The sequence below is a fragment of the Telmatherina bonti genome (assembly GCF_933228915.1).
Source record: "Telmatherina bonti genome assembly, chromosome: 12".
Lineage (NCBI taxonomy): Eukaryota > Metazoa > Chordata > Actinopteri > Atheriniformes > Telmatherinidae > Telmatherina > Telmatherina bonti.
In genome coordinates, this window is record NC_136610.1 from 23,015,644 (window position 1) to 23,026,596 (window position 10,953).

Sequence of the window (10,953 nt, forward strand, 5' to 3'; positions counted from 1 at the left end):
TAGAAGCCATTCAGCTGAGAATGAATGCCAAATATGTCACCTTTTTCTTCTTATTATACTAACTCTCGGTTAGTTTGAACCATAAAAAAAAAAAACACTTGGAGACTTTGTACACATGCGAGTCTATTATGCAAATGTTTTTTATTCTTCACACTCATTCACATAACACTGCCACAGAATTGGCAAACTGCCATCCATGTGATGGCTGTGTCAGTACGTTAAGGTTGATATCAAAGATTGAGTTTAGGAATCAAAGATTGAATTTTTTTTTAAAATAGATATCTGGTTGACTTTCGTGTTTTTAGAAAACTGAGAAAAAATTACTTGGGTCATTATTTTAAGTGGGTGATGATATGATGGTTATTTGAGATTTACAGAATTTTTAGAAGCAGAATCAGAAGCATTTACTCTCACTGGACCAGCGTCCCGGTACAATGAAATTTTATTAAATAAAGTTGGTGAAGCCTGGTTCATCTTGTGATTTTCAATTGGAAGTTGAGTTGTAAAAAGACACTCTTTATGTACAAATGTAATGTACAGCAAAATCAGTATTATTTCACTAACTAAATGATCTTTGGTGGGAAGAAACGGATTTGTGGATTAAATTAAGATAGCCAAACTGTCAATTAAAGCTTTCGCATGATGTGTACGACTGACACCCAGGGAAGCCAATAGGAGGGAGAAAAACTAAACTAAAAAAAAAAAATGCTTTAACAGGGAAAAGTTTTTGTAAAATGCAATGTGTCTCATTGATTATGATGACAAAAAAGCCTGCTACATACTCCATAAGAAACAGGAACCTTTTTCTTGCTCTCAATAAGAAAATTACATCATTTTGTTCAAATTGAATACTGAATACTAAACCAAAGCCAAAATTTAAAAGGTTAAATTGCAAACTAAATGGCAATAAAGTTAGAAAATTTACAGTTAATGTATATAAACTTTCCCCCAGTTCTGTTCAGTCCAGTACCTCCAGTGTTGTGTGCTACCTGGTTTGACATTGTGGAAAACATAATTTATAATAATGCAAAAACTTCACTTTTTTCCTCATCAAAAATATTTTAATGTATTTAAATGTATAATTTCTGTACATTGAAAAAATATACAATGTCATGTAGTTTTTAAATGTTGGGGTTCACCAGTGAGTGTATAGACTCTGTAATATTTGTGTACTTTTGAACTTGTGTATGTATGTTGCGATGTGGTGAGCTGGATGTTGGCCCGTCGTCTGGTTTCACGGTCTGATAAAGCAGCATGGCTCCTTTAGCTGAAGGACAAAGCTCCGACCACAGTGGGCTGCTTCTGTTCAGCTGCATCACATCCTGCATCACAACATCTCATAAATTATCCTTTTAGATGCTTCAAACATTTTCAGTGTGATTTCATATGAATTTACCTTTAACCATGTCATTTTAAACTCATTTATCGAAATATTGAGCTCAACTCTGTTTTCCTCATATTGACAAAACAAGAAAGCTCATACTGGTGTAGCTGTGCATACATTACAATACTGGTACACACTACTAACCGTTCTGTGGAGGAAAACTACATCAGTGGACTCATTGGCTTCTGCTCCTCCTTTCCAGTACAACTTTCTTACTTCTTCAGAAGTCAGTGAGCAGCTGAGGACACAGATTAAAGTAAAATTACTTTATAGACCCATTTAAGGCTAACTTACTCCAGAGTACAGTCATAATTTCAGATCAGAGGGGACACATCTGTTCACTGTTCTGAATTTCTTTCTTTTAACAATAGTGGCAACCTTGTTTCTGGACTCATCTTTTTATTAAAATTGCTGGCCAGTTTTAGACCTCCAAGCAAACATGGATCCACCCACCCACTATATTCATTTGATGGAGATGTAAAGGTCTTAGTGCTTTTAGTGTCCATATTTCCTGCGCAGCATAAGTGAAATTCTTAAAGAAAAAATAGTGCTGCAGTTTGTGTTGAGGGTTAAAATTGGAAAAAATGGCAACCTGACAAAGAACTCGGCACTTGGTCTGCCGCCACTGGTGTGATTCAGGGCAATGCCCATCAGAAGTGGTGTTCCCAGGCTGCTTAGAGGAATATTTACCTGAGGACAGAACAGACCCACTTTATATGAAAACTATTTTTACAAGTACAAATGTACAAATATTCCTTCACTTGTTTCCATGTTAAATGAATAATTGATGATAGAATTACACAATGATGGTACCTTCTCACTGGCATTTATTATTCTATAGTTAATTAACATAGCTGCAGACAATCAATAGAAGGGATGCAGAATAACTTGATATTTGGAAAAAAAAAATCCTGTTCCTAAGATACAGGAACTCACTACCAAACAGGAAGTGAGTTCAATCACACATACACAAAAACATAACAAAACAGGTAAATGGAAATTTTTCTCTTATGTTACTTACACAGAAAAACCTACCTCATCTCTAATCTCTGCACACACTGAGGAGAACAGCTCTGAAACAACAGCATCTGGCCTCTGCTGCATGATAACCAGACTGATCTGTTCTTCATTCACTGCCTCACCCAGGCACTCACACACTGCCTGTGGAGAGGAGCAAATATGTTAACACACGTATTGCTTCAGTGACTTTACTTTATTTACGTCACCTTGGGCTCTGGGTGACCTCCAGGTATGTCTAAGAGACCTCCAGCTTCTGCAACCTTTTGACTCCTCCTGATCAACACCACTTGACTGTCATTTGTGCACAGCACAGCACCCACACCCAGAGGCTGAGCCAGCAATGCCAGAGGATCCCCAAACTCTGCCTCTCCACGTTGACGGAGCTCTGCCACTCTACGCGACCAGTTTGTACCCAAGTAGTCCTTGTAGCATGTAAGGCCCAGACTCAGAGTGAGGAGCGGCTCAGAGTGCGAGTAACGTTCAGCTTGAATACTCCTAAAACTTCTGTTGTCACAAGAAGATGAAGACTGTGACAACACATTGTCTGTCTGCAGAGGGATGCAGCCACTCTTTGTTGGATTTATACACCCATCCTTAATGTCCAAATCATCCTCAAAATCATAGTCCCCTTGTTGCCTTTTCTTGTCGGAAAAATCAGACTTTGGGACCTTGAAGGAATCAGGGGAAGGTTGACGTGTTGGAGAAGCTAAGCAGAATGAATGCAGCCGAAATTTGGCTCCATTGAAAAGCCATGGCTCCTTCGCCTGCCGCTCAGTCCAAATCTCATCTATATGACGCTCTAGGGCTGGGTCTGTCTGCCTGTTGAACCTGGGATAGGAATGAGTAAATCAACACTTTATATGTCAGAGTAATATATATTTTCTGCCTAAATTTTGTAGTATGAACTGGTTTGTATTTACAAGACCACCTGTACTGTCCAAACTTCATGCATGTACAGGAGATCTGAATACCTTTCGGAAAGTTCCACTTGTACTTGAGACTCCAGCAGCCCCCTCCATTGGGCACATTGCAGCAGCACAGACACATCAGGGTCCATTTAATTTCTCTGTAGATAGTCTTCTCTTCCAGTCACTGGAACCTAATCTGGTCCTTTAAAAAAGTAAAATAATAATAATAAAAACACATTATAGTAAAATGTTTTTCCCTGGGTAATACAGTAATGGATAAGCTGTAGGCTCTGCGAGATTCAATGCGCTTTTAGCTGTAACTGTGATATGACTGCTCAAACATACTGAAAAAGCAAGCAGAAGCTGCACTGTAGTAGCAAAGATATAATTTTTTTTTCTTGACGTGTCACTATTTGTGACGTCACTGCTTTGAGAAATAAAATTTCCTGTTATTCAGTCCCTGAATTTACAATTTTCACATTAAATTTGTGCTACTAATTTTTCTTTAAAAATTCCAGAAATGTTGAAAAAGAAAATAGAACACATTTTCACTTTGCGGAAACAAATGAATAAAACATATCAAATGAGGAAAGACGACTGCCATTGGACGTTTTACCCTAATACACACTGACAGGTTATATAATAAACCGGTTTTTATATCAAATAGTTTCTGCAGGTAAGTTCCTGTTGAGTTATATCGAGAAGATAATCGATCTCTAAAGAGAAAATACTTTCAATAAGGCAGAGCAGTTTTAAGGTAAGAATCACGCATCTTATTTTATGCTTCCGCAACTTCGTTTTGCTTTCACTTTATGTACCCAGGAGAACAAAAGTTAAAACCTGTGAATCTTTCATTGCCGCTTGTCTTACCTTGTCGAAGCGGAAAGACGTGAAAACATAGACATCATATATACGTAGACGCCGCATTGTATCACGCCGCCTATACGAGCTGACGTCTCATCGCGCCGCCATCTTGGATGGGTCTCCCATGCGCCTCCAATGCATTTATTTGTAAGGTGTAGGTCCAACCACAACAATAACTTCACGGATTTTTACCTGTTTTTCCTCACAGTTTGGTTTGTTACAAAGGGCAGAGATATTGTTATGATACAGATCACTGTAAAACATTAAAAAACAACGTGCTTTTAAGTTAAAATATTTTGATAAGTCCAATAGTTTAGGATCATTAGCTATCTAACTATCCCTTAGTTATGCTGCGATAGGTTTAGACTGCTGAGGGACATTTCCTGGTACACAAGGGCTGATAACTTTCCAAAAACCTTGGAGTAAGATTTAATTAAGACAATCCAAATTTTGCTGTGTACAGAACAGCAACACATTAGACCCAGGATGTTTCATTTTATGTAGGTTTAATAATATAATAATATACATAATATACATATATACATATATATGTGTATATATATATATATATATATATATATATATATATATATATATATATATGTGTGTGTGTGTGTGTATACATATATACATATATATGTATATATATATATGTATATGTATATGTATATGTATATATATATGTATATGTATATATATATGTATATATGTATATGTGTATATATATATATATATATATATATGTATATATATATATATGTATATGTATATATATATATACACAAATTATGTATGTGTGTGTGTATATATATATATATATATATGTATATATATATATATGTATATATATATATATATATATATACACACAAATTATGTATGTGTATATATATATATATATATATATATATATATATATATACACAAATTATATATATATATATATATATATATATATATATATATATATATATATATATATATATATGTGTGTGTGTGTGTGTGTGTGTGTGTGTGTATTAGTGTTAATTTAGGTTTCTTTTTTCTTCATTCATTCTTTGTTAAATGTTATGTCTTCTCCCCACTTGTTGTCTCATGATTGTCCTTTGTGCAGTACATTAATCTTCCAGCGCTCTGCTTCGTTACTCATATATGAAGCTACGCTTTTTTTCTACTTCTACGTTTTAATCCTGTGTTGCCTCTACTGGGTTCTTGGTGTGCAGGAATAGTTCTAATAATAATATCATAATAATTCTAACAATTCACTTGCATTCAGGAGATTATTCACTGTGTTAATATTATTTATCAACCAATTATGTAGAAAAGTGTTTTTTTTAGTGTGTAATATATACGGGTTGTTCCACAAAAGAGTTTTGTGGGGAAACTACGTTGACGCTGCAGCAAAACTCGACTGCGGAGACCCATCGAATATGGCGGCGACGCTGGTTCACTCTCCAGCGCTCAATGAGGCGTCTACGTATATATGATGTCTATGCGTGAAAAGCCCTCAGCAGTTTCTTCCTCTTTCATTGATGGCAAAAATACGCTCATTATCGCCACCCAGTGGCAGTGAGTGCGGACTGCAGTTGATACAATTTCACTTACGTAAAATAATCAAACTGAAACTATACAATAATTCAAACAGATTATTTAAACTTGTAGTTTTGTATAAAACCAAATGACCAAATTCACAGCAACATCATCAATAACAATAATAATAATACTAAAAACTTGCATGGGTTTGTTGTTTTTATGAAGTCACCTAAAATCATTTATAACGTCATATATACCCAACAATGTCACAAAATAAAATGACTGTTATATGTAAGAGCTCGTAGTTTGTGGTTTAAATAATAGCCTTTTAGAAATAAAACATTAAAAAAATATTTAGGCCCGCTTGTTCTGACGAAGAAAATTAGCTGAGTTGGTTAGGTTATAATACTGTCGTGCAGTTTATCATTTTCTTTTTAGCATAAGCTACATTGTATTTTAAACATGGTTCCCGTACATCGTTTAAAGCATAGCCTTGAAGCAGGTTTGAACATGGACATCATGGATTTGAAGCAGTCTGTGGTTTGAAGTCAAAATCAATGGAAAGAAAAGTTCTCACTTTATTTTGATAGTACCATCTGTTTCCGGTGTAGCTAACGCTAATTTACCAATCCCTTTCTGCACTGTTACGAAACTGAGGTCCTCTGGTATGTCACCTTTTCTCTCAACTTATGATTTTATGTATGCTCCTAATTCAAAGTATGGTCGGATGTTTGCATCATATACTTAACAGAGCATCACGAACTGAATTAGTAAGTATTTAATATATACATATAAAGGTACCAGTTGCATTATTTCATCCGGCTAGCATTAGCTTGTGTGTTTAGGTAACAGAACAAAGTGTTCCGTCTGAAAACTGTCCACTATTTTTCTTGAAATGTATGATATTTCATGCATTAACATGTACAAAAGCAGCAGGGTTATGGCTGTTGGTACACCATTTAAAGTAACTACATAGATGTAACTTTAGTCAAAACAAACGTGGCAGTCCAGTGAAACCCTACATGGTGTCAGCGTATTAAAGCTGGTGTGTTGTGTTTCAGCACATGATTATAGCACATGAAAAGTGCTATAATCAAATGGTTGTTTTGGTTTGCTTGAAATTTCACTCGCGTGCTTTGTTATGGTCTATGGTCACGTGCTAGGAGACGAGGGGACAGCTGCTGACATCGACGTTTTCAATGGAAACTCAGTGAAAGGTAAGGATGGATAAATGCTAACAATAAGTTTTGTTTGTTTTTTGCACTAAATGACTTTTAATTAAATGTTAATGTGGCGATATTTTGGATGCTGCAACTTTGGCAACATAATTAAACAAGGTCAGAAACTTTAATTGACAGGTGCAACAGTTGTATCTTAAGATATATAAATGGTCACCTTTTCTCGCAGTAAACTGATTTTATTTACGTTTTTATCATCCGAAAGAATGTCAGTCATCCATTTTTTTAAGGATCTACTTTCATCTGTTTTTGTAATGTGGCTTTAAAATAGACACAATTCATGACACTGTATTTTGCCCACTGTCAGGTGAAAAGTAAACTGACCTGCCTGCGGTCCAAAACTTTACCCAATAGAAAGTTTGTAGTATCATGAAATGAACTAATCTGGCAGGAAAGACCCACCAGCTAAAATCCTGCATCAGACAAGAGCAGACAACATTCTTTCCCTAAAACTTCAACTACAAAATATGGGTTATGATATATGCATATCCTTGCATTCTGTTTTTATGTAAATATAACGCAGCATCCCAACTTATTTGGATTTGGGGTTGTAATAAAATCATGTTTAGAATGTTGCAAAGTGGGCGACACTTGTCTCTATTCTTTCTGCGATGGCTTTACGTCGCTGCTGATGTTAACATCTCTCCTGTATATTCAGGTCAACCTGAGAAATTGTCCATCATGCAGCTGGACGCTCAGTTACGTCTCTGTCAAAGTTGTTTTTGGTGCTGCAGGAGTGGACTGCGGATGCTGTCCCAGAACTATGCACACAGGTAGATGTTTCATATATGTGACTCTATTTGTGTGGTTTTGTCATTGCTAAAACATCTTTATAATTGTGCACTCTGTATTTGTACAGGTCTAAATACCTGCTTCGTTTTGAGTTATTTGCTTTGTCACCATAGAAAAGCTGTGAACTACTACGACATACTTGGGGTCAAGACAGATGCCAGCTTGGACGAAATTAAAAATGCATTTTTTGACAAATCAAAGAAGGTATATCCTTTATTATAGTGCTGTTCCTCTAAGTGGAAGCATTTAGCCAAAAGAGGGCAGTCTTTCACAAACTTATTTGCTCAAGATAACTGCTGGAGATCTGTATTCATGTTGTAGTTTTGTTATCATTTGAGGGTTTGTTTTGAGTTCAAACAATGCATGTCTGAATATTGTGCGCCTGATAGAAGCAAATTGTCCAGATAATCACATGCCTGCACTAGAATATGTCGAGTCAGGAGATTTCATCACTGCCTTTGGTACTTTCATCATTCAGCTGCACCCTGACAGTGACCCATCAAACCCAGCACTGCACAGCCAGTTTGTGGAGTTGAATAAAGCCTACCGGGTGCTGAGCAAAGAGCTGAGCAGGAAGGAGTATGACTTCAAAATCCAAAACCCATACAGTGGAGGCCAGGCCTTCAGATCTGCCTCTAGTCACACCACTTACGGAAGGTAAAGACTCCTAGCTTGTGTTGACCTTCATCTGTAATACTATCACCATCTGTAAAAACCCACCACTGTTTCATACTCTGCAGTATCTCTAAAGACAATGTTGCAAGAAGTAACAGTCACTGAACATGCTCTTCAGCCATAACAACTGAAATCCCAAAATTGGAATGATTATCTCTTTTATTCCTAAAGAGGAACAGTGAGGGTTTTGCATTTGTGTGTAAGGATTGATATGCCAGAAACCATAAACCAAAAACCGTCTTCCACGGTGAGAAAAAAAGACATTTAGTCATAGTTAACTGTCATGGTTAACTATGAGCTCAGGAGGAAGAGCATTCGTCTGCCAACCTGAAAGTCAGTTCAATTCCAGGCTTCCCCTGACGACATGCTGAAGTGTCCTTGGGCAAGACACTGAACCTCACATTGCCTCCTGATGCGCCTCTCGGAGTATGAATGTGTGATATTAGATCAAATGTAAGAATATGTGTGTGAATGGGTGATTGTGACATGTAGTCTGAGTGGTCGAGATCACTATAAAATTGTTAAGTACAGTTTATTTACCGTGCTTTTTTTCATCATTTCATTCACAGAACTTACTGTTATCACTCAGACCTCATGAACTTTTGTATTCAGACTATTTGTGTTAGCGATCCTAACGCTGTCTTCTGAACAGCCGATCATGATCACGTGTCTCCTTTGCATCAGCACTGGCACCCAGGACAACATTCATTACTGGGAGCAGTTTCGTCGTTATCAGTCTCCAGAGGCGACAGCCGAGGAGAAGCAGCAGAGGAGGCGGAGGAACTTTCGACTGGTTGCCTACTGCATCATCACTATGATGGTCAGCATCGGAGCTCATATGGTCTTCTTCAAGTAAGAATCTCTACACGCAGTATCTGTAAAACCTGAGGACTAAACATAAATAAATCACTCCGAAAGGAGCAAGTCTGAAGGTGGTAAAATGAGATGTATTTTACTCTGATACCAAAGCATTCCACTATTTACTGAATACCTGCATTGTAAGGTTTCTTTGCTGCTCATTCACATTCAGATGAAGAAAGTGTTCTGTGGACAAAGTGGCCCTATGTGTCATGTGTTTTGGCACAGCCTCACCTCTCATTGCCATAGATTTGTTTTCACACATTGACTTGGTGCCACTTGTGTTAGTTGAGGTTCTCTTCCTTGTGATCTGAAAAAGCTGCCAGAAAAGTGTAATAAACTAAATGGGGCGTGGAAACATATCAATGATGTTTCAGGTGAAGGTAAATGTTTTGATGTGTTGCTGAAATGTTTCTCCCTTTTCTTTTCCAGGAAACTGGAAGAAGTTCACAATAACTTCATGGATGAGAAGGACAGAGTCATTACAGAGATCTACCATGATGCCAAAGAGAGAGCCAGGTGAGTGTATCAGCTCCTTCAAGTTGATATGCATTGGATTTTCCTTTTAATTTTGTAAAACAGTGAATTGTTGGAGTTTTTTTTAACCACCTGTGTGGTTTTGCAGGGTCAATGGTTTTAAGAAACAGACTGAAATCCTGCGACGGAAGCACGCTGAGTTTCAAGAGAGATTAAACCTGCGTAATGATGGACAGGATAAGTAAATCTCCAGCTTTGCTCAGCGATGATGAAGTTGCCATCTGATGTGGAGGATGCGGGATTAGCGTTAAGATTGTTGGGATTTTTTTTTCTTAATCTTCTGCACCTTCAGTTTGTCTTGGGATGTAATCTTGACACTGGTGATCATCGTGGGCATGAATTTGGACTTTCATTCAGTCGTGCAGGTCTTGAAGCTGGACCAAGCCAAGCTGCAGAACACAAGGCTTGCCTCCAAAACTATTTATAGCTGCTGCTTAATTATAACTGATGTGAATGTCAAAAGGATCCAGCTGCAGTTTCTTCACAAACCTCCTCCCTGTTTATATAAAGAAGCCACAACAAGCACCCTAAAATAGGAATATATTCATCATATTTTGTCTTCAGCCTCAGTTCTGCATTGAAGTTGTACAGCATCCAGACCTGGCAAAATGCTGCAAGTTAATAGAAGGTGAAAAAGAAAAGAGACTCTTGTTAACACCAGTATCTTCGAAAATTAACTGATGGCTTTATCAGTGTCTTTACTATCAGTGTCTCCATCAAATTTTAATGAGCCTCAGGCTGTTTTTAGAGGAGAAGCTGAGTTGTGAAGCTACATTGTACTGGTGAACTAGCCTGTTTGCACAGTTCGGTTCTTTTTGGATGACAGGAATTCTCAGCACTTAAACTCATAAACAGAGTTTTCTGTTTAAGCAGAAATTATGAATGACCAATATGACTTGAAAAAGTGCCACTGACTAAATTATTTATGTTCAATCTGTTGTAATAAGACAGTAAACATGTGTAAATGAATTACACAGAAGCAAGACAAAAACTGTATTAGTGATGTTTCTTTTGTACATCCAGACCCAACATTTACCATTCTGCCTCTCAGATTTTAGATATTAAAAATTATTGTTGTTTGTCATTGATGCCTTATATTTTCTTTGAGGGGACTTGAGAGAAAAACTATTAAACTTTAACAGAC

General features: G+C 37.0%; 2 protein-coding genes across 5 annotated transcripts; one reads left to right on the top strand and one right to left on the bottom strand.

The window, feature by feature from the left end:
* Positions 1-78: 78 nt before the first annotated feature.
* nudt22 (nudix (nucleoside diphosphate linked moiety X)-type motif 22) lies at positions 79-3,515 on the bottom strand. Its single transcript, XM_079250018.1, has 6 exons — positions 3,376-3,515; positions 2,611-3,232; positions 2,420-2,545; positions 1,977-2,074; positions 1,529-1,622; positions 79-1,322 (listed from the first exon to the last, which is right to left on the bottom strand). Exons 1-6 carry the CDS (start codon positions 3,459-3,461, stop codon positions 1,122-1,124), a joined length of 1,227 nt encoding a protein of 408 aa, XP_079106144.1. The 5' UTR covers positions 3,462-3,515; the 3' UTR covers positions 79-1,121.
* A 2,816-nt stretch (positions 3,516-6,331) lies between these two features.
* Positions 6,332-10,953, top strand: dnajc4 (DnaJ (Hsp40) homolog, subfamily C, member 4). 4 transcript variants are annotated; one of them, XM_079250260.1, is made up of 8 exons: positions 6,332-6,374; positions 6,873-6,926; positions 7,606-7,720; positions 7,853-7,943; positions 8,218-8,396; positions 9,099-9,266; positions 9,705-9,791; positions 9,898-10,953. In XM_079250260.1, exons 3-8 carry the CDS (start codon positions 7,629-7,631, stop codon positions 9,992-9,994), a joined length of 714 nt encoding a protein of 237 aa, XP_079106386.1. In that variant the 5' UTR covers positions 6,332-6,374; positions 6,873-6,926; positions 7,606-7,628; the 3' UTR covers positions 9,995-10,953. The 4 variants fall into 4 exon arrangements, with proteins under 4 accessions (XP_079106386.1, XP_079106388.1, XP_079106387.1 ...); XM_079250262.1 differs by having other exon boundaries at positions 6,339-6,373; positions 6,861-6,926; XM_079250261.1 differs by having other exon boundaries at positions 6,348-6,479.

What these genes read in the sequence shown, in the direction of transcription:
- nudt22 (XM_079250018.1), bottom strand. Translation starts at nt 3,461, where the DNA reads ATGGACCCTGATGTGTCTGTGCTGCTGCAATGTGCCCAATGGAGGGGG. An exon ending in CAAGTGGAACTTTCCGAAAG is followed by an intron (nt 3,233 to 3,375) that starts GTATTCAGATCT and finishes TTCCTATCCCAG; the next exon opens with GTTCAACAGGCAGACAGACC. An exon ending in AGTGCCGAGTTCTTTGTCAG is followed by an intron (nt 1,623 to 1,976) that starts GTTGCCATTTTT and finishes CTGTGTCCTCAG; the next exon opens with CTGCTCACTGACTTCTGAAG.
- dnajc4 (XM_079250260.1), top strand. Translation starts at nt 7,629, where the DNA reads ATGCAGCTGGACGCTCAGTTACGTCTCTGTCAAAGTTGTTTTTGGTGC. An exon ending in AGTCACACCACTTACGGAAG is followed by an intron (nt 8,397 to 9,098) that starts GTAAAGACTCCT and finishes CCTTTGCATCAG; the next exon opens with CACTGGCACCCAGGACAACA. An exon ending in GCTCATATGGTCTTCTTCAA is followed by an intron (nt 9,267 to 9,704) that starts GTAAGAATCTCT and finishes TTTCTTTTCCAG; the next exon opens with GAAACTGGAAGAAGTTCACA.